The 24,485-nt window shown below is 42.4% G+C and overlaps 1 protein-coding gene across 1 annotated transcript in view; it reads left to right on the forward strand.

Annotated features, from left to right (window-relative positions):
* Window positions 1-3,937: 3,937 nt before the first annotated feature.
* The window catches only part of LOC112069947 (fidgetin-like), a 35,152-nt gene continuing 14,604 nt past the window's right edge, over window positions 3,938-24,485 (forward strand). Inside the window, exon 1 of the mRNA XM_024137347.2 lies at window positions 3,938-4,077. Within this exon, the coding sequence (XP_023993115.1) occupies window positions 4,014-4,077 (64 nt within the window). The 5' untranslated portion in view covers window positions 3,938-4,013. The remainder of the gene's footprint in view (window positions 4,078-24,485) is intronic.

Below are 24,485 nucleotides of genomic sequence, written 5' to 3' on the forward strand. Positions count from 1 at the left end.
AGAAGAGGTAAGATGAATAACTAGATCTAGCCAAGGACCAGAGCAGAACTGCATCATTTACAGTGAAAATTGTAGAGCGCCTAGCATAGGAGAGCTAAGAGAACCCGATGGCGGTCAATGACGCCAGCACTCTCCCACTCTTCGACATTAAAAGGGCGAACTCAGAATAGACCTTTTCAAGTAGTTAAGTTAGATGAAGCAGTCGTCATTCAGCGGAAGACTACGCCACAAACAAATGAGCTGGTTACCATCCATAGAGGCGCTGTTAAAAAAAATACGGGCTTATCACCAGGAAGATGTGAGTTCCGCTGCGATGTCTATGCAGCACGAAAGAGTCGTCAGGTTGAAATGCACGATAGGTGTCATTATATTTATTGGTGGCCTAATGACGGTCATTATGTGGCCAGCCCTGATTGAATTCCATTTGTTTAGTTTCCACATTTGAGCCGAGTTGGAATAATTACCAATTTAAGTGTCTCCATTAAAATTAAGTAAAAATTCGTTTCTATTCGGCCCAGCAAACGGTCTCTGGACTTTTTTTGAGACTATATACATGTATTCTTGAGTTACTGTGAACTGTTAAGAAGTATGTTTCATTTAGTTTAGTTGGTTAGATGAAGATTACCGATGGAATATAGATATTGGCGAGACGTAATATAGGCTGATTGTTAATGTTGATTTATTGGAATACATCTTAAGCAATTATTGCATAGTGTTAAAATCCCAAAATATGCATTATTAATTAATGTACATTTTAATCATTAAAGCATACCACATGGAAACATTAGACTATTTCAAGGTCCCATCAATGTACCAGTGCATTCGGAACAGTATTCAGACCTTTCGGAACTTTTTCCACGATTTTGTTACGTTACAACTGTTCTACAAAATTGAGGATTTAGTTTAATTCCCTATCATCTCTACACACCAATAACCCAAGCAACATTGACCAAAGGCAAAACACAGTGTTTTTTAGAAATTTCCTTGCAAATGTATATTTTTATTTACATTGAAATAGTTATACATTCTTAAGCACTTATCTTTAATATTCATGGACCTTGCTACCTATGTGACTACTTTGTTAGCGATTACAGTCCTTCTTGGGATACGACGCCTACACACCATTTCTAGATATTGCTTGGCACACCTCTATTTGGGCGAGTTTTTGAAAAACACTCCCACACAGCATGATGCTGCACCACATGCTTCCACCGTAGGGATGGTGCCGAGGTTTGGCATCAGACCAAAAGAGTTCAATCTTCGGTTCATCATACCAGAGAATCTTGTTTCTTCATTGGTCTGAGAGCCTTTAGAATGGCATTTGGCAAACAAAACGCAGGCTGTCCATGCTGCCTTTTATTCGAGGATGGCTTCCGTCTGGCCCCTCTACCATAAGAAGGACCATGAATACGGGTGGGAGAGATGCCAAGTCTATGGATGGTCTGTTCCTTCTGGAAGGTTCTCCCATCTCCACAGAGTACTCTGGGAGCTTACTTAAAAACTATGATTACTCTATTATATTTATTACCGGGTATAACAGATTGTACGGGTATAGTCATAATTTAGGCAGATATAATTCCTGAATATAGCCTACATAACAAGTGAATCCTGGGATACATTACTGTTAGTCTACTATTGCCCAAGCTCAGCGCGTGAAAGGGGTTCTGGGTGCAGCAATTCCGAAAACATAATCGGCATCATAATGATGTGCATTCAAAGCCAGCACAGACAGACGTCAAGGGTCCGTTTGCATTCACGGCGACCATCTGATGCGAGGAATATTCCATTAGGTATATCTATAGTAATCATTTGTTTTCCGAGAGTGGCAACAAAATTGGCCTAGATAGAGTCTGATGGCAAAATGATTTTGATATTTTTAATGCGTTTTAACTTGGAGCACAAGCCTGAAGGATGATAGGCCTACTAGCATGGAAAAATCAACATGTCAGGCCCTAACAATTGCTAAAGGCTCTCACAAACATGTACACGGCATGCAACATATCTCAGTTACATCAGTAACTATTTCCTGACATTATTTTAAAGAAACTGACACAAACACATGCTTGAACAAAGCACGGTCAAAACACCACAATTTAAAAATACACAACACAGTTCATCAAATGAAAGATTGGAAAAAATAACCTACCTAGACGCGCTGCTGCTACTGATCATTTCTCGCTGCGAATAAACGGGGAAGAAGAGGGGAGAGCATTGGATATGGAATTTGGACGAGGAGGAATTCCAAAGGTTGTTTTACATAAGAAGCACTAGCTCTCCTTCTAGTCAGGGTACTCAATACTCATTCTAACCTACATGTATACTATTACAGGGAAAGTGGCCGCTGGCAGCAGAAACGCGCTGTTGGATAGGCGCTGTAGAGGGGGGGGGGGGGGGGGGAAATCATATGATGGTGCACCCACTTGGTTCACACGCAGATCATTTGCCCATTGATTACTGTTTATTATGTTTCGAGAAATTACATGTGGTGATATCCTTCGGCCTAATAAAAATACACCAGGCTCTAGCATAGGCTACTCTCGTGCTTTAACAATAGATGGGCGTGTCAAAGGCCTGTGATATTGCATCCGCTCATGCGAAGTCATAAAGATGCATAGGGATACTTGTTGTAATCACCGTATGCATGTAATAAAAGTTGGCTACTTTGTAAACATTCAATATCGGCCAGCATCCCCACATGCAACTGTCATTCGAAACGAGCAATAGCCTTGGATCGCCTACATAAGAAACAACATACCCATGCGGTTTTAAGTGACACTAATCCAAAAGCGCAATGCGCTACTTTACAATCCTAAACGAACAAACTCGTTGATACAATGTTTGGCAAAACCACTAAAACTTGTTTTTAACTGTGAATGCTTAAATCCGTATGATTCATTGGCGTCTCGGAGGGTGGTGGTGTCTTTACGGATAAAGCGCTTAGGTGCCCTTGCTAAGGCAAGACTCGCTAATATCGGCTACTTTAATTGCGGACATCTCGAATCTGTTCTGTGAAAGGCTTACCTGTATGTGCGACAGGTCGACCTCTGGGGTTAGAGAAACATCGATCCACGGTAGAATTTGCTGATGAATGACTGTGCGGTGGGTTAAGCGAGGCTGCCTGCGATTTAAACCATTCCAAGTTAGCGCAGGCAACACTGACCACAGCCACTGCCATGTTGGATTTCAAACCCTAAAAAGCAGCTGCTTCGGAGACTGCCTACAATATGCTCGCAATTGCCGGGCATGTCGTCTAGCAAAGACCAGAAATTCAAAGTCCGCGTAAAGGGGGTAATTATGGCAAGGTTATTATCTTGTTATACTGCGACGACATCGAGGCAGCATTGTATTGGAAATAAGCAGAGCTCGTGATTGTGTTCAAGTAAAAGCTACAGTGACTATTGTAGCTATGAGATTGGATCTGTCAAGCAGATACTTTTAATCTATGGATTATTTATAATAGCGTGCAGATAAAATAAAGATCAATTGCAAATAAGAAATCAAGTAAGCGCGCCATTGTCCCATAATTGTAGAGAACTATCTGGGAATGTAGCCTATCGTGTGCATGTGTGATGCTGTGTGACACGACGCGCGCACAGCACAGACACGCAACTCATTCGCACTAGGCCGGCAGTGCTTGTATCTCCAATGATAATTATAGCACGCAATGTAGAATTATCTATCTGAGTCGCTAATTAGAGCTGAACTGTCCGCAGTTAACAGCCCTATCAGAAGGTCAAAAAAAACAAATATGTTAAGTGTTGTCTTTTGTGCTCTCCCCGTTTCAGCGAGCGAGGAATGACCCCAAGGGCTGTCTCTTATACACATCTAGATGTGTATAAGAGACAGCCCCTCTACAGCGCTATCCAACAGCGTTCTGCTGCCAGGGTCCACTTTCCCTGTAATAGTATACATGTAGGTTAGAATGAGTATTGAGTAGCCCTGACTAGAAGGAGAGTAGTGCTTCTTATGTAAAACAACCTTTGGAATTCCTCCTCGTCCAAATTCCAATTCCAATGCTCTCCCCTCTTCTTCCCCGTTATTCGCAGCGAGAAATGATCAGTAGCAGCAGCGTCTATGGTAGGTTATTTTTTCCAATCTTTCATTTGATGAACTGTTGTTGTTATTTTTAAATTGTGGTTGTTTTGACCGTGCTTGTGTTCAAGCATGTGTTTTGTGTCAGTTTCTTTAAAATAATGTCAGGAAATATTACTGATGTATACTGAGATATGTTGCATGCGTGTACATTGTTTTGTGAGAGTTTAGCAATGTAGGCCTACATGTTGATTTTTCCATGCTATTAGGCCTATCATCCTCAGGCTTGTGTCCAAGTTAAAACGATTAAAATATCAAAATCATTTTGCATCAGACTCTATCTAGGCCGAATTGTTGCCACTCTCGGAAAACAAATGATTACTATAGTATACCTAATGGAATATTCCTCGCATCAGATGGTCGCCGTGAATGCAAACGGACCCTTGACGTCTGTCTGTGCTGGCTTTGAATGCACATCATTATGATGCCGATATGTTTTCGGAATTGCTGCACCCAGAACCCCTTTCACGCGCTGAGCTTGGGCAATAGTAGACTAACAGTAATGTATCCCAGGTTCACTTGTTATGTAGGCTATATTCAGAATATATTAGTCTGCCTAAATTATGACTAATATACCGGTACAYGTGTTATACTAATCCTCAAACGTTGTTATTATGGATATACTACTAGTAAATGAGTATAATCAAATGATTAGGAGAATACACTATAAGGTTAGCTTTTGTTAGTCTCAGGTGTGGCAAACAATCTGTAATATAATCACAATATATCAGTCATTTATCAGTTTATCAGTTGAATAGAATGTTTCTTATACCAGAAACCTACCCTACAAATAAGAATTATAGATAGTAATTGATTATTAACCTCATCAGAAATGACAAACAGCAGTTTTAAGCAGCTATTAATAACACATTAAGAGATCATCTTTGTCACCATTAGGCCTTTATCAACATTGAACACTGAAATATATAGCCTAGTTAGGCTATTAGACACATATTTCAAATTGATAAAAGACTATTGAGATATTTTGCATCAAAACCAAAATATCCCGAATGAGCATGACAATAATTCTACTTCATCCTGAATATGTGAGCATAGAAGATTTAGGCCTATCCCATTTCTGGACTGGCTTTGTGGCGCTGATCCGTATGCATCATACAAACTATAATGTGAGGTGTGCAATTCAAAATGGACAAGAATTAACTTTTTTAAAGTCACAAAAAATAGTATTTGTTCATTAGATAATGTAGTGAAACATTCATCACAAGGTAGGCCAGACAGAATATTATGCACCAAGTCTAATTTGTATTTCTCTGTGTGTTCCGAGAAATAACAAACAGGACTTAGCCTACTTTCTTCAACATCAACATTTTGTTAATTTGTCATGTTAATCTGTCACTAAGTTTTCACTTGTTGTTTTATACCTTAGTATAGAGATGAATGTTAATATTAGCCTCTCTCTCTCTCTCTCTCTCTCTCTCTCTCTCTCTCTCTCTCTCTCTCTCTCTCTCTGAAACGCACCACAGCTCGTGGTGTAGTCAGTCACATATGTCGATTGATTATCCTTTTCCACCCCCTTACTTTACTAATTCATTAATTTCATGTAAATCCACTATATATTTGCCTGATGATAGAATAGATTTGTTTTCATTAGATTAGCCCACATAATGCAGCTTGTTATAGTGCAGGCTAATACAGCCAAGAACTTCTCTGGAATAAAGATGAAGACTGTTTCAGATCGAGATATTCCGTTGCATTGTAAAAATGTCCCCTTGCTATAATGCTGTTGCTTGATTCGTTCTCAAATGTATTTTGCTTGATTTATACAGCACATCTGTATTCTGATTCTATTACGCACATCATGGAGCCTGTTTGCAAATCCAAATATCTCAGTTTGGGCCCCTACAGATGAGTGATCTCTTGTCGCATAAGTCAAGGCAAAAGCCCGTGTGAACATTAAACACGATTTATTCCTTTTTTAAAATCAGGACAACTATCTGTACTGATATTTACTGGATTTAATTTGGTTATTTCCTAAATAAGGAAGTTGACGTTCTACGTCATTTAGTGTAGTGATGGATAGCTGGTATGCACTGAGCAGTCTCTTAATGGTGTGTTTCTACCCGGTGGTTCTCCTGATAAATTGATAGAGAGAAGGAAGTTGTGGAGGCTACAGGCACAGAGAGTGACTTATACCCCGTGTCATTTATACTGGCTGTTGCTGATGTAATGAGAGTTGTGTGTGTGTGGGACGGGGGTGGAGTGTGTGTATGTGTAGGTGTGTTGGATGTATGTGTGTGTGCGTGTGTGTGTGTGTGCTTATTCACTCTCACATAGTATTATCATGTTGTGCTAAAGATCTAAACACTAAAGATCACTATCCACTACACATCCCTACTATATTAGAAACTGAAACTGACAGCACCAATGATTCCCCTCATTATGTACATAATGTCTCATTTTATGTCTTTGTCAGAAGCGCCGTAATAGTTGCTCAAAGAGATAATGAAGGGGATAGTAGAGATATTAGAGAGGGTTAAAGAAAACGGTCTTCACAAACAGAGACACTAACATATAACAGTCTCCTCGCGATTACTTTGTTTATCTAGCTAGTGATTTTCCCTCTGACTCAGAATGAATACAGAGAGCGGTTTGGCGTTAAGGCTAGCTGGACTATTCCCTGTGGGACTAAAGACAGGAATTAGCCTGACAGTTTCTATCCGTCTGTAATGTTTACCATTAAAGAAGCCCTCTCTCTTATTAACGTTCCAAAATGACTCCCATGCATATACTGAACCCTGGGGAATTACTGCTCAGGAAGATGTATGTAGATGGATTCCTTGTAATGTTAAAGAAAGAGACACTTGTCAGACGCTCTCTCTCTCTCTCGCAAATATCAGTGGATTTCTCTCGTCTGCAGCTCCTGACAAAGGCCGGCTTCAAATGAGATCTAGGCAGGGTTGTCATCTTTTAGCAAATATGTTAAGTGTTGTCTTTTGTGCTCTCCCATTTCAGCGAGCGAGGAATGACCCCAAGGGAGCCTGGCTCCATGCAAATCCCCCCTCTTCTCCTCTCTGTCTCTCTTCTCTCTCTCTCTCATCTCTCTCTCTCTCTCTCTCTCTCTCTCGTCTCTCTCTCTCTCTCTCTCTCTCTCTCTCTCTCTCTCTCTCTGTCTTGCTCTCTCTCTCTCTCTCTCTCTCTCTCTCTCTCTCTCTCTCCTCTCTCTCTCTCTCTCTCTCTCCTCTCTTCTCTCTCTCCTCTCTCTCTCTCTCTCTCTCTCTCTCTCTCTTCTCCTCTCTCTTCTCTCCCTCTCTCTCGTCTTCTCTCTCTCTCTCTCTCTCTCTCTCCCTCTGCTTCTCTCTCTCTCTTCTCATCTCTCTCTCTCTCTCTCTCTCTCTCCAAAAAACTAGTCCTGGACTTGTTGGCAGCTGGGCTATGTTGTCTTTTGTGCGTGTCTCCTCTGGTGTGTGCTGACAACTCTCTCAGTGATCTAAGTTAGAGAGGCACACAGCGCTGGAACGGGAGGCAGCTTGTCTGTTGCTATACTGTCTGTGAGACGAAGAAGCATTCGTTCTGCTGCTGCAAAGATGAACGGCCGCCAATCCGTAAATCCTTGACATCAGGCCTGCCTGCCCTCGCTCTCTCCTGCACCCCCTCCTCGTCTTCCTCCTCCTTCATTTCTTTGGATCAGTCTGTCAGCTCTGGCTGTCTGTTTAGATGTTTTTGGTGTGTTTGGTGTTCCTCTGAATGACAGTGTATGGGCAAAGGCATTCTTTTGGAAGTATGATAGTCCCAGAGACAATGCTAAATCCTTCCTCTAGCCATTTGAACGGTGATCTGTTTGTGTCTTGCCTCCCCTCAGACTGTCATCATGCTGTTATCATTCTGAGTGCTGACAGCCCTGTGTCTTGTGGGGGTTTAGGAGAGAAAGAGGTCTCCTGATGTAGAGCATCTGGTTTAGTACAGTAATACTTGCTACTGTATCTGGTCTAGGAGCATATATACATTGCCTTCAGAAAGTATTCACACTTTTTCTACATTTTGTTGTGTTACAGCCTGAATTTAAAATTAATTCAATTTAGATTTGTTGTCACTGGCCAACACACAATACCCCAATATGTCAAAGTGGAATTATGTTTTTTGAAATATTTACAAATTCATAAAAAATGGAAAGCTGAAATGCCTTGAGTCAAGCCCTTTTCTATTGTAAATCTAAATAAGTCCAGGAGTAAAAATGTGCTTAAGAAGTCACATAATAAAACAAGCAGACATTTGATACACACTTTGGTTGGTGTGTCAATATACCCAGTCACTACAAAGGTACAGGTGTCCTTCCTAACTCAGTTGCCGGAGAGGAAGGAAACTGCTCAGGAATTTCACCATGAGGCCATTGGTGACTTTAAAATAGTTTCAGAGTTTAATATCTGTTATAGGAGAAAACTGAGGATGGATCAACAAAATTGTATTTACTCAACAGCACTAACCTAATTGACAGAGGGAAAAGAAGGAAGCATGTACAGAATACAAATATTCCAAAACATGCATCCTGTTTGCAATAAGGCACTAAAGTAATGCTGCAAAAAATGTGGCAAAGCCATACATTTTTTGTGTTAATACAACACATTACTGAGTACCACTCTCCATATTTTCAAGCATAGTGGTGGCTGCATCATGTTATGGGTATGCTTGTAATCGTTAAGACTGGGGAGTTTTTCAGGATAAAAAATCAATAGAATTGAGCTTAGCACAGGCAAAATCCTAGAGGAAAACCTGATTCAGTCTGCTTTCCACCAGACATTGAGAGATTAATTCACCTTTCAGAAGGACAATAACCTAAAATAGAAGGCCAAATCTACACTGGAGTTTCTTACCAAGATAACAGTGGATGTTCCTGAGTGCCCAAGTTACAGTTTTGACTCAAATCTACTTGAAAATGTATTGCAAGAGCTACAAATTATTGTCTAGCAATGACCAACAACCAATTTGACAGAGCTTGATTAACTTTTAAAAGAATAATGTGCAAATGTTGCACAATCCAGGTGTGCAAAGCTCTTAGAGACTAAACCAGAAAGATTCACAGCTGTAATCTTTGCAGGTGCTTCTACAAATTATAGACTCAGGGGTGTGAATACTTATGTAAATCAGACATGAATGTATTTAATTTTCAATACATTTGCAAAAAATGTCTAAAAACATGTTTTCACTTTGTCATTATGGGGTATTGTGTATAAATGAAAATAAATACATGTAATACATTTTGAATTCAAGCTGTTACACAACAGAGTGTGGAATACTGTAATTCAAGAGGTATGAATACTTTCTGAAGGCACAGTACTTTAGGTATCACCATATACCCAGTAGTAAGGGGAGGGATGTCTTTTTTTGTATGTATGGATGTTTTCATTATGGTGATGATAGTCAGCACTTTGTATTCATTAGCCTATTTAGTATTTTGAGTATGCTATTTTAAGTGGGGCCCATTATTGTAAAATCTATTGTTATCATTTTTTTACCGTAAAATACTTTCCCCATCATTCAACATTACAAGTGGGTTTCAGGGAGTTTTTTTTCTGACGTTGTAATTGTGTATGGTGCAGAAAGACAAGTGTGAGAGCTCAGGTGTGTGTTGAGATTGTGGTAGTAAATTAGTAGATAAGTAAAGGAATCAGTATGGGGCCTGGAAGGAGAAGCAGTGTCAGACAACAGTCCACTAGTGACCATCTACCGTTTCAAACACTTTACCCATCATGCAATTATACTCATCTGTGAACACTTGAGACAGACAGCACACATCTCGGGAACGTCGCACTGTTTCTTCATCCAGAGTTCAGCTGAATTCACCTTGGTGTGAATACAGGAATTAAAATAATATCTTCCCTGTGCATGGCAAGTGCTCAAAGTGTTTGAAGTTCCCCTGTTTTTTATGTAATGCACCATTTTCATAGGTTTAATCAAATCGAAGCTATGGATTTTTCCCCCTCTCTTTTTTTCACTGCCCATTTGGAATTTTAATCAGTCATTTCTCACCCCGCGTGGCTTCTCTGCTGCTCAATCTCTCCATACTACCCATGGCTAAGATTCTCTTAGATATTAACACATTCTACCGAGGTGATGGGAAAAGTTAAATATGCTAAAGACTTATTAAAGCCAACGTCCTGCCACCGGATATTCGGCTTCGTTAGATCCACTATAGACCACGGCTTATCCTGTACATTGTATTTTCAAATGAGACCTTCGATGATTCTAATTAAGTTATTGATATGGACATCTGAGTTAAACGGTGCGTTGATATGCGAATTGCCTGATGAGGGAACCAGTTATTAAACGATGACTGCTTTTTTTCAGGGCTGCTGGGTGGAGAGAAAAGACAGCAGCAGAGAGAGGGAGAGAATTGAGTCATCTCTCATCTGCCTGTGATCTGATCCTATATCTTACTCTGTGCGTCTCGGCTGGTGTACAGCTTGATTAGGCAGACGATCATTGGAGAATCGCGCAATCTCTCTCTCTCTCTTTCTCTTGTCAGCCGCGGTCAAGTAAGTCCCTGCCTGGCATATTTATTCACCCAGCCCCTCTCTCCGCAGAGTTGTGTGTGTGTGTGTGTGTCTGACAGCTTGGCAGGCTGCCAGGGGGTGGCATAAAGGACCTTGGTTGGCCTGGGCTGGGTGTAGTTAGTGATGTGTGTGTGTGTGTCTGTTGTGTGTGGTTGTGTGTGTGTGTGTGTGTGTGTGTGTGTGTGTGTGTGTGTGTGTGTGTGTGTGTGTGTGTGTGTGTGTGTGTGTGCGGCACGGCCAGCACGGCAGCCTGTGGCCTGTCTCCGGGAGGGAATGGTGAGAATCAGACAGCGAGGACGGAGGAGAAAAGTGTTTTGTAAAGTGCCGCGTCCAGCAGAAGCGTGTGCATAATCAGGTTGATCTGCGGGGGACCTGTGGAGAAGGGTGTGTGTCTGTGTGCGGCAATGTGTATGCAAGCATGTTTGTGTCTTTGTGGGTGTGCTTGCCAATTTGTGTGTTAGAGTCTCTATCAGTTTTTGTGTGTTTGTGTCGGGTGCAGGGTTTGGCTGTGTGTGAGAATGTAGACTCGGCTAAGGATGGTACTGTATGCACTGGGTAATGAGATGCAGCTCTGAGCTCCTCAACCTGGTTTCATACATTATCCATATAGGCAGATACACGCGTGGTATTGACTCTTGAGTGGGTGTGCATCAGTCGTGGGAGTTGTTTTGGGTCAAAGAGGAAGATTTTTTTTTTTTTTTTTTAAACCCAACCGATGCAATTGCTTCCATTATTTTCAGAAGGTTTTGTTTGACATGTAGAAAATATATCCTCTTCTACTTTTAACTCRCCACTCGCTTGTTTTAGTCTTATTAGATAGAAAACATGCAAAAATCGGTGTTTGTGTGTGTGGGTGTTCTTCTTGTATGTGTTTCTGTTCTTAGTGTGTGTGTGGCAAAAGAACCTCATCACATTTAGTGTTGAATTGAGAGACTTGGCCAACTTCCACCCTCCACCCGGTCGACACATTAATCCTGTTCCCCACACTCCTCCGGGCCAATGAGAACCCTGGGGGGGCTCAATGACATGATTACTAATGTGTGCTTTGGAAAAAAGACTGCCATTGTGTTCTGCAAAGCTCATAAACCACTGTATGATTTGTCCATTGTTGTCAAATCACTTTGCTTTCGTCAGGAACTAGGCATTTCACTTGAAGGCTTAATGCTTTTGAAACCATCAGCGACGTATTCGAGTTCCTCTTTTGTTACTTTGGCCGGGAAACTGCCAAGAGCGCTGCGCTGAATATTGTTGTCAGRAWAGAAAAGGGGGGTTTTGCCAGAAGAGTCCATTGAGCAGACTGAATGGACCATTCATATTTAAGAAGAATTACCCAGRCGCCATATTGTTGGCGCAACAAGGCTAAATGCTCTCCAACAAGGGCGACATTGTGGGTATTTTGGCGAGTTGTGAAAGTGTAAAAAGCATGGGTCCTTAAAAAAGTTTTTAAAAAGAACTGCGGTGGGCCGTATGAACGGAATAAAATCATTTTTGCAATATTATGAAAAGGAGTGTGAGTATTTTTAAAGTGGTAGTAGAAAGGGCTGGTAATTGGCAGGGACCTCACGGTACAATATTATCACCATACTTAGGTGTCGATACAATATGTATTGTGATTCTCACGGTTCTATATGTATTGCGATTCGAAGATGGAGAACAAGCTATAAAGGGAAAATACTGGAGTTTTAGTGCAGGTACAGCCAACTAGCGCACAAATAATATTGTAGTATTGTCAAAATGGTACGATGCGAAATATCGTCAAAAATAATATCCCGATATGTAACTGTATCGATTTTTTCCCACATCACTAACTGGTAGCTGTAGATTTATCTCAGGGTCGAACACATTTGTCATTTTAGAGACAGCTAGAGGTGATAGTTTTATGGTTGTACTTCAAAGCACCATATTAAATTCACAATGTATTGTTAAGAAAGCAAAAGGTTCACTTACTGTTCTCCAGAATGGGTTTTATTGACGCTCGTGATACTGCAACATTTCAACTGACCCATATTTGTCTGGTGCCAATGTCAGTTATCCCTCTCTTTCCATGAATTTTACAATGCAACCCAGTTATTTGCTACAGACACCTTTCCCCCAGCATTCTCCACTAATAATCCTAATAGCAGAATATTCTTAACAGACATAACCTTTAGAATGTACTACCCAGCTAACACATTTTGATTCCAAGAACATTGTAGGAGAACCAAAGGAGAACCTTTCGGGAATGTTACGGGAATGTTCTGTGCTAGCTGGGTACAGTACCACACCCTTTAATTTGTTCTGAAGCACTAGAATCTCTGCTCCCTTGGAAGGCAGTCCAGTCCTGTTTACAGTACGGTATTCGCTCGCTAGGCTAGCCCTTAGCAGAGTGTCATCTAGTCTAGAGCCTTTATGTCACCCTGGCCATGCATTCACCCGGGTATTAATCACCACTGTGGATCTGCGTCTTAGAGGATKATCAAATTTATTGTTTGGCTGCCYGGGACTGTAATGGGTGTTTAATTACTCAATAAAAGCGCTTTTATRGATTCCAGTCCTCCCGTGTATCGAGCAAATGGTATTGATCTGGCTCTCCSCTGCAACATGATCGCCTGTGAAGGAGAATTAGAGCTGCCCGCCTGCCTGCCAATGGGCCTGCTCGTTCATTAGTAGCACATTACATACTGRGTTGGTTCAGACATAAGATTGGTAAGATCAGGGTCTAGACGAGACAAACAGTTAGCGTCTGTACCTTAAACGTGTAGATTTCCTGATATTACACATTTATCATAAGGTAGTCTGATTTCAGTAGAATCATTATCAATATGGTTATGTGGTGTTCTGTTAGCACAATTAAGGCTCTCTCCGTTGACTTGCTATAGTCTAGCTGAGATAGAGTTAAGCTCTGAGATGTCTACCTGCTAAACGGCTTGTTTCTGTAATCTGYATGCCCATTGTGGTCTCCCAGGCACAATGCTCATAACACCGTATTTCTCCAGCCCTCCCCCTAACGATTACAGGGGTGTGAAATCATCCTAACATGAGGGAAAATGTACGTGTATTAGGAGATTATAGTAGTTGAGTGCTATCTTTAGGTAGGTATTTCATTGTGTGTGCGTGCATGCGCACATGCGTGAAATGACAGTACCAAATATCTGTGTTTTGCGATCTCTTGATTTTTAGGCCACACCTGACTAACTCGATAAATACTACATCTAAATCCTCAATACTGTAATTTGGGGTTCACTGGTGAACTCATTGGAGAGTAAGCTTATAGGTCACCTAAGGCCAATCAATCTTAGTCTCTCTCATATCTTCAAGCATTTCAAAGGAACGTTTCCCCACTTAACAGTGAGACAGAGGAGTCCGTGTGGAGATGTTAGTGAAAAAAGGAGAGGACCGCGTATCGTGGGGGAGACGGTCCTCGACAGACCATAACAGCAGCGCTGTCCAATATGGACTACAGTGCCTTTGTAGATAAAGGGAGTTTCATGGCGATTCACTTGAACACAGACATGGGTGAAATGTGCTCGGACTGTGGATAATATGAAGTTATTCTCACCKCTCGCAACTATAGTTGAAGTCCTGTGTGCTGCTGGTCAGGCAGGGGTCTTTTGCGGTTGTATTTAATAGATATTAGATTTAGAGCTTAGTGTCCGTGTGCGGCCACATCAGTCATCAACCACACTCCATCACTTGTAAATAACCTGAGATGATCATTACTTCAGTCCCGGGGTCGGAATGTATTTATCCACCATTTCCAACAATTGGAGACCAGAACGAACGAACATCTAATATTCATGACCGGGCCAGAGTATCCACCTAGTCTGCCCTCAGAATTAAATACCATATAGGAAATTGGACATATGAGTGAGCCAGCTCCGAGAGGATCATGTAATTTGCATTGATATAAAACACCCGAAAATATGGCTCATTCTCCCGGGGCGGACGGGCTTCTTTAATGGAAATGTTTGAGGGGAACGCCCGGATTATTCTAAACATACTTGTGTCGCACTTGCATTTGTCTATGTCTTGATTAATGTACATGAGCAATCTGTAAACATAAAGATATGCATATCCCTCCCCTTTTACCCTCATGTACCCCCCCCCAGTACCATCTCTCTGGTCAGAGTGAGTGTTGGAGAGATTTCATTCCGTGCTGAACCGGTGAACTAAGTAATCTGAATGGTGCAAGAGGGACAGACCTATTGGTTTACAAATCAATTGGCTGCATGTCCATGCCATTAGGTTGACATGTTACGACGCAGTAAGAAGTGGTCGTAGAGGCAGGCTGTGGTTTGTTCCCCTGCTCCCCTGGACCTAGTCCAGCTTACTAGACTCGCTTATCTCTTTTTCCATTCATTCTCTCTGTCTTTTCTTCGCTCCACCACTGTTTGGCTATTCTCAGTGGATGAGTGCTTCAGGGGATATTGCTTACTGGAAAGTAAGTGTGTGTTGTGTGTGTGTTGTGTGTGTGTGTGTGTGTGTTGTGTGTGTGTGTGTGTGTGTGTGTGTGTGTGTGTGTGTGTGTGTGTGTGTGTGTGTGTGTGTGTGTGGAGAGAGAGGAGATATTTTGGCCAATGAACCCTTGTTTAGCTCCATCCTCCAGCTTCTGCTTTCTTGGAGTGAGTAAGTGTTCCCAGGAGAGAGGGCGTAGTTTACCAGCCACACACACACACACAACACACACACCACACACACACACACACACACACACACACACACACACACACACACACACACACACACACACACACACACACACACACAACACACACACACACACACACACACACACACACACACTGGGCTCAGTGATGTGTGGTGCTGTGGGATAGAAAACAAAAGTAATCTTAACAGATTCCCATGTTGACACGGCCTCATAGCCTCATTTTACTTGGCTGAAGTCAATTTAGGACTATGTTTGAATAGCTAATTTAATACACAGTTCAAAATTGCCTCCGCCCCCATAATAAGGCCATAGCAAAATTTATATGTAATTCACTACGGTACCTTATGAGCTAGTCATAGCTGGGCTAGGATGTTGTAATTCACTACAGGTGTCATGTACAAATCTTCCCAGCGTGAAATAGTTCCCAATCGTTCTGATTGTGAAGTCATGTTGTAAACATTTTCACGCGAGGAAAATTGCCCAAAAATTGTGAAATTGCACACGCATCTGGGTGGTGGCTGAGTTCGTGCATATGTTTCTCTCACTCCTCCTCGCCTTGATTTAGCTAGCTAACTAGCATAATTAGCGTGTAAACTGGTGCGAGATGATTCTTCTCAGAGATGTGCAGTTTTAATTTGTTTGTATAGCTAAATAACTAACTAACAAACAAATATATTGCACTGTCAATCGGAAAACGTAGCGCCAAGTCTTTGCAATCGCAAAAAATCTCTCCTTTCTATCAACCCTCAGCACTTTGAACATGTGAGTCCGGGTATTATATGCTGACCTCAACGCCTCACAACCTTTGATATGTCAAAAGTCAATACTCCTGGCCACAGGACTGGCAGAATTTGGAAGCAGAACACAGAACCGTTTTTCTGAGGTCGATGGCAGGTGTGAGAGAAACGATCCACACGAGCTCGAGCAGCCATTTCCACATTACAAGAGATGAAGTCTCAGCCATCTCACATAAAGAGATGAGCTCATCAGCCATCCACATAAAGAGATGAGCTCAGCTAGGCCACATAGATGAGATGAGGTAGGAAACCACAACATTAGGTGCTCAGCCATCCACAATAAAGAGATGAGCTCAGCCATCCACATAAAGAGATGAGCTCAGCCATCCACATAAAGAGATGAGCTCAGCCATCCACATAAAGAGATGAGCTCAGCCATCCACATAAAGAGATGCGCATGCAATTATTTAACTGGGAACATTTTCACACTGGGAAGATTATTACATGACACAGGTACYTGTGTGAGCTAGGCTAGCTGGGCAACATGCTAATCCAGCGAGCGTTGCTCACTTGGTACTCTACCCTGCACCTTAGAGACCTCTGCCCTATGCACATGGTCATTGAACACTGGTCACTTTAATAATATTTACATAATGTTTTACCCACTTCATATCTATATACTGTATTCTAGTCAAGGCTCATCCTATATAACTACTGCCATACACACCTTTGCTATTCATATACTGTCCATACTGTCTATACACAACATTATATACATATACACTGTATATATTTATACTCCCGACTGACATTGCTCTTTCTTTTTCTTAATTTCTTTTTATTTTGGGGATTTTTGTGTATTGTTACGTATATTGCACTGTTGGAGCATGAGCATTTTGCTGCACCTGCAAAATATGTCTAGCAACCAATAACATTTGATTTGATTTGTAATTGGGTGTGAGCTAGGCTAGCATGGCTATCATGTTGTAATTGGGCTAATGTATAGAGCTAGGCTAGCTGGGCTAGCATGTTGTAATTGGGTTAATGTGTAGAGCTAGGCTAGCATGTTTTAATTGGGATAATGTGTAGAGCTAGGCTAGCTGGGCTAACCTGTTGTAGTTGGGCTAATGATTAGAGCTAGGCTAGCTGGGCTAGCGTGTTGTAATTGGGTTAATGTGTACCTGGTCTTCGAGGGTCAGTCAAGTGAGCGTGTCAGTGTGGTGTGTCGCATTTCCTTTCCTTTATTTTCCTTTCCTCTCTCATGCTCTCTCTTTCTGTTAGCCTCCCCCTCTCTCTCTCTCACTGATTGTCTGAAAGTGTGATCACAGTAAGGTAGGAGATGACTGACTTATTGCAGTACTGTGTTGTCCAGAGGAAAGGGGGTAGACGTTGCCCCTAGCAACTGATTTAGGGTCAGATATTTTCACCGAAGCTAATGATGTCATCTCCTCAGCACCGTGAAGGTTCATTGCACTCTTTCACTTTGACCCTTGCGAAGCCATTTTAGACATTCTCATTCAAATCAATGTCCTTGTTTTTTTGAAGTGAGATACTGGTCAAATGTTTGATGGTGCTCACAAGAAAAGTCTGTTTCTAATATCCGCTTTATACGGGTTTATCTGTAGTACAGCTTAGACCACTCTAACACCTTTCGGGTACATTAACAGTGAATGTGATTAAAGCCAGAGATCGATAGAGACTGACACACTGCTGGTGGGTGTCACTAGAGGTGTGTGTGTGTGTGTGTGTCACGGTGCACCCACCCCAGTAATGGGAGAGCAGACGCTGCCTGTTAACAGGCCTACAGCTGCTGTCAGGCACTCTCTCTAACTCTGTTAGGGCCCTTATTGATTGCTCATTATTACTGTTCCCTGAAAGATGAGCTTCCCTTATGATTACATTAAATCTGCTCTCTCTTATTCCTCTGAGACACCGTCTGGCTTATTGCTACCCCCCATCACGTTCCAACCTCCAAGATGCCATATTAAGGAGGAGGTAGGCATTTTGTAGTCGCCGCGGTTTTGACTGTTTAGTTCGATGCTTCCAAATACCTGTCTGGAAATTGTTTGAGGAATTGACTAGCCTGGTCTCTCTGAAATGGAAATAAGCGATGATTGATATTATTTTTTGTCAATTGTAATTATACTTTTTGCCAAACTTACAATAATGATTTTCTTTTTTGATTTCCTCCCCACTAATTTGATGTAATACTAAAACAGTCATTGTTCAACAAAAGGGAAAATAGAGGATAGGAGATGAAATAATGACCATTGACACTAAGAAAATAGTTTTAAAATGAAGCAAGTATCTGTGTCTTTCCTCGTTCTGTGGTGTGATATCATGAGTGAGTTGTCTGAAATATTGATCCGTCAGTCACGGGCTGGTTCTTTTAAAGTTTGGACTTTTTCAAATCTACCCCTCAGTCTCAGAGCTGCATCAGAGGCCATCTTATCACTCAGTCCCGATGAATTATTCAAAGGAATCGACTGCGTCAGTTCAGTCTGAGGACCTGTGATGATGTTACGCTGACTGCCTAGCTGGCCTGATATTCACTCAGAGAACTGAAATGGATGCCCTCATAGAGTCAAACTAACAGCTCATTCCAACTTCCAAAGACACAAATGTCTCGGGAGCAAAGAGACTGAAATATTTGTGCTGTAGTTTGGTTGGTGTTATTTATATTTTGAGTGTGTGTGTGGGGGGGGGGGAGTGTGTGTGTGTGTGTGTGTGTGTGTGTGTGTTGCGGCTCCTCAGCGGTAGACTGGGGAACGCTAGTGAGAATCTCTTGCCCCCTCGACACGTCTGGCTCAGTCTCAATGCCACAGATCGATGGCCATATTGATCCACTGTTTGAGTGCTTAGACAACCTGTGTGAGTTACACCAGAATGAAATCCACATTGAATTCAAAGTAGAGGTATTTTAGACTCCAAATGAGTCTGGAATTAACCAATGGTTTCGTCACGTTTTACAAAATTGTTCAATATTATGAGCAATGTTAAAGTAAACGCATTTTTCTTATTCAGTATAATTTCAGATATGAATGAAAGAATTGCAAACTGTCAATAATGTCCTTTTATTTGGTGYGTCTGTATCCCTTCATGTAGATGTTTGTTGGATGAAAAACCCGCCTGAGCTGGCAGGGCCTGATGTGAAGTGTGAAAGACTTGACACCTTTGACGTCCAAACTGATCCCATGCATTTACAGTTCAATATGGAGGTTGGGGTTATTTCAGAATGGTGCTGTTCAGTAGTAGAGACAGGCTGTGCTCTGCTGAAGGCAGTTTTTAATCTGAGCCAACTCCTGTTTGGAGCGGGCCTCTGACCCCCATCTCACCAACACGCGGTCGCCCGCCTTTTCCTCTTTTGGAGGATTGTCAGGGTGGCTATCATCAGATAATTAGCAGCAGCAGAACTCTTAACTGGTGACTCCTSTCTCTGTTGGAGGGGTTTGCACTATTGGCTATGGCAGTGTAGAATTTATTCTGACACAAACAACTATCAAGAAGTGCATGCATTTGATGCACGCACGCACGCACATTCATTCACAAACAGTGTCACTTTGACAGCCACGCCTGGCTCGTCTGTCAAGAGCTTAACGTTACCGTGTCTGCCGCAGCGCACACACACACAGACAGACAGCCAGTGACAACAGACAAAGTGAAACATCGTTGGGAATCCGCTTTTTCTAACATTCAGGAGGAAATCAGTGGCTGGTGTTAAATAACCATTCAAGAGGAAACTCTGATTCCACTGTTGTCCGAAGGTTAAAAGTTATGTGACAAAACTCTTTCAAATGAAGATAATAGTAATTGTAGATATTTCTTGTACGTTAAATGTACCAAATTGGCTTTAATTGACATTTGATTTCGATGAACAATATTTTTCAATAGCTTTAGTGTTTACGATGTTGATGGATTATCTAATGAGAGATCACAGCTGTTTTTTAATTGGCTGTGCACCCCCCAAGTTGACACCATACTGGCACTCAAGGAATTACACAGGAATTTGAACAAATTGGAAACAGCAAACTGCATATCTTGAGGCCACATTCGTTGTAGCCGGGGACTTTAACAAAATACATCGAAGGAAAGTTCTCCCAAAAATCCACCAACACATCTCTTGCCTCTTGCAGGAAAAATAAGTTGGACAATTGTTATTCTCCATTCCGAGATGGATACAAAGCCTTCCTTCGACCCCTTTCGGAAAATCAGACCACACCTTCATTCTGATCCTGCAAGTCTACAAACAAAAATTAAAGCAGGAAAAGCCATGGTAAGATTTGTTAAACGCTGGTCTGACCAATCAGAATTTATGCTACAAGACTGAGAAATTGTCTGGGTTGCCTCTGACAATAACATCAACGAGTACACAGACTCAGTCACAGGGTTCATCAGGAAATGCATAGAGGATGTTATCCCAACAATGACTATTCACACATATCCCAAACAGAAACTGTAGTTCAATAGCAACATCCGTGCAAAACTGAGAGCGCGAACCAGCGCATTCAACTTGGATTTCTGGGAATATGGATGAATACAAAAAGACCAGCTACGACCTCCAGAAATAAATCAAAAGACGAAAAAAGACAGTACAGGGATTGCATTTAGACGGCTGACGCTTGAAGCATGTGGCAAGGACTACAAACCATTGCGGACTACAAGGGGAAAACTATCAGCATGGCGAACACAGATGCCTTTCTCCTAGACAAGCTAAGCATCTTCTACTGTATGCTCATTTCGAGGAAATCAACACTGATCCCTCTACGAGGCCCCCCACTGCTGTAGAGGACTGAGCTCTCAATCTCTGTGACTGATGTGAGTAGGACCTTCAAGCATGTGAATACTCGCAGAGCAGACGGCATCCCCGGCCGCGTCCTCAGAGCATGTGCACACCAGCTGGCTGGAGTATTCAAACTCTCCCTGTCCCAGTCTGTGGTGACCACATGCTTCAAGATGTCCATCATTGTCCCTTTATCCAAGCAAACTAAGGCAACCCGCCTAAATTACTATCACCCTCGTAAGAATATTCAGCGATAAATACAAAGTGCAGAGAACTAGAGATCAATGGAACTAGTTGTTTTTCAGTTCAACATCTGTTTAGAATCTGTGTAGGGCTTCCAGTTTGGGACTCATAGCGCGTGTGGCAAGTTCTCATTGGTCCAAACTATCTATACATTGAAGCCTGAAACAGGATACTTTGTATTTGGCCATTGGCCCAATTTTACTGCAGTGAATTCTAGTTAGTCAACAACAGGCTAGGCGTCGGTATAAACTACATCCTGTCTCAGTGGAGAAACAACGAGAACAGGGAAGAATGACCATCGAACATCCACTTTCAAGCATAACAACTATGATTTGTTCTCTTTGAATAAATCTATTTTTCTCCCCCTGATTTGCTTTGGGGTCTGTGTTGTTGAAGAATAACATCAACTGCTAACATCCTGTAGCACTTACATCTGTTGTCATGAAGTGCTTCAAGAGGCTGGTCAAGGACCACATCAGCTCCACCTTACCTGACACCCTGGACCCACTCCAATTTGCATACCTCCCCAACAGATCCACAGATGACGCAATCACCATTGCGCTACACACTACCCTATCCCACCTGGACAAGAGGAACACCTATGTGAGAATGCTGTTCATTGCCTACAGCTCAGCGTTCAACACCATAGTCCCCTTCAAGCTTGACACTAAGCTCAAGGCCCTGGGTATGAGGACCATCTGCAATTGGATCCTGGACTTCCTGACAGGCAGACCCCAGGTGGTGAGGGTAGGCAACAACACCTCTGCCACGCTGACCCTCAACACGGGGGCCCCATACGGGTGCATGCTCAGCCCCCTCCTCTGCTCCTTGTGGTGTCAGGGAACAGCCTCTCCCTCAGCGTCAGCCAAACCAAGGAGCTGATCGTGGACTACAGGAAACAGGGGGAGGAGCCCTCCCCTATTGTCATTGACAGGGCTGCAGTGGAGAGGGTCTAAAGCTCCAAGTTCCTCGGCGTCCACATCACAGAGAACCTGACATGGTCCAATTACACTACCACCGTAGGCGCCTGAAGAAATTCGGCATGGGATCTCGGATCCTAATGAAGTTCTACAGCTGCACATTTGACAGCCTGGTACTCCTGGTATGGCAACTGCTTCGCCCTAAACCAGAAGGCCCTATAGAGGGCCTAATACATCACTTGGGGCGGACTTCCTGCCTTTCAGGACATCTACACCAGGCGGTGCCTGAGGAAGGCCCAAAAGATCATCAAGGACTCCAGTCACCCGAGCCACAGACTTTTCACTCTGCTACCATCCGGCAAGCGGTATCGGAATATCGGGTCCCAGACCAACAGGCTCCGAGACAGCTTCAACCACCAGGCCATCAGACTGCTGAAAAACTCAACCTAGCTGTCTCCCTGCACAGACCTGCTGCACATTAGAGACTATTTGCACCGGAGACTATATATGGACCATAGAAATTATTTGCACTGACTACCCACATATCCAACCCTTACACACAAACACACAAACACCCATAAACACACACATAAGCACACACAGAACTCTCACACACACACACACACACACACACACACACAGTCAACGCTGCTGTTCTATTATATACTATTGATCTCACTACCCACTTAATATTAGAAAATACAGTGTAAATCCAGTCCATTATTAATGTACAACTAGCTCTATTACATCTACTATTTTGGACTCTTCTCATTGTTATTATTAATCACTGGTTAATGTACTGCATTGTTATTATTGATCACTGGTTAATGTACTGCATTGCTATTATTAATCACTGGTTAATGTACTGCATTGTTATTATTAATCACGGGTTAATGTACTGCATTGTTATTATTAATCACTGGTTAATGTACTGCATTGTTATTATTAATCACTGGTTAATGTACTGCATTGTTATTATTAATCACTGGTTAATGTACTGCATTGTTGAGGGAGCTAGGACATAAGCATTTCGGTGCATCTTTTATACCTGCTGTAAATTGTGTTTGGAACAAATACATTTGATTTGATTTGACAATGAGATGTATGCATATGCTGATATTGTGTCTCATTTAGTACCTACGGACCGTGAATCCAATGGCCTGCTCTGTGATTTCGTTGTGTTTGTACGCGTCGTCGTGTGGATTATTCTCTGACTACAACATTAGAATAATGAGCGGGGAAAGAGCCTTTCTCTTCTAGTGTCTCTTTGTGCTGCCGCGGTAACGACCTCATGAATAGTTCTTCTGGATGACCTATCAAAGTCTTCTCTCGCCAAGCACCCAATAGATGGTACTTCCAGAAATGAGTCACTTGAAAATGATCATCGTCCAACACCGTGTAAGGTAATGGATAACCATCACACTCCATTTCCCTGCCTCCTCACCCACACAAACGCAGCGCTCTTGAAATATGATGCATCTACTGTGCTTAGCGGGCACTTAATGTCTGAAAGMAACCTGTTTGCGTTGATTTACCGACCGCAACGGTAAAAAAAAAGAGTGCGCCTCGCGACGTTCAGTGTCTCGCCKCTTGTTCACTCAATAATTATCTCATTTTATTTACGCAGACAGACAGCTTTAGACGAGGTGAGAGGCTTCCCTCCATTATCTGTGGGTGGGCCTCTCTCTCTGTCTTTCTACTACACCCCCTCTTAGTCCACAGTCCCTTAATGACGTCCTCCACGTCGAGGACTTTTCCAAGTTTCGATTTCACAAGGCACACACAGTGCACACACAGTGCACATAGACATGTAGGCACGGATGTGTGCACACACACACTCCACCTGTGTTAAAAAAAATAAACGTTGAACTAAATGACACAATGACTCTCCTCTGCCGGTCGTCCAATCAATGTGGTTTCTAAAAGGATTAGGGCCTTCAGTCTGAAATCTATTTTAATTACTTAACAAGCAGGTAAACAAACTCGCGGTCGCACCGCCGGTATAGATCCAGGCTGGGGTGTATCAATACCACCTAGCCCTGTGTTAACCCCTGCAGACCCCCTAAAGAAAGGAGATCTTGGGCCCCTCCCAAATGGCACCTTATTACCTATAAAGTGCACTACGTTTGAACAGGGCCCATATGGCACTGGTGGAAAGTAGTGCACTGTATAGGGAATAGGGTGCCATTTGGAACAAAGTCCTGGACTACGCCACCAGGAGGATCCCATCACCTCTAACAGGTTTAGAATATATGTAGATGAGGTCCCTCAGCAGTGGCTTACTGTTTTAAATGAGCCCTGTTTTTTTCTACCGTCCTGAGAATGTCAGCACATTCTGGGGACGTATTAGGACATGTCCATGCTTGTTAAGATGAATCTGCAGGATTGCAGTTTGTGTGTGATGGTGTGTGTGGTATGTGTTGGAGATGAGGGAGGAGTAAGAGGGGGGGTCATTAGGTTGGCTAACAGCGGTGAAAGGCATTGTCGGTGTTAACACTGGGTTAAAATGATCTGGTGTCTTGTCTCAGTGGGCTACAGGCCCGGTGTGTGTTTATG

Source organism: Salvelinus sp. IW2-2015, unplaced genomic scaffold (assembly GCF_002910315.2).
Source record: "Salvelinus sp. IW2-2015 unplaced genomic scaffold, ASM291031v2 Un_scaffold1167, whole genome shotgun sequence".
NCBI classification, from domain to species: Eukaryota; Metazoa; Chordata; class Actinopteri; order Salmoniformes; family Salmonidae; genus Salvelinus; species Salvelinus sp. IW2-2015.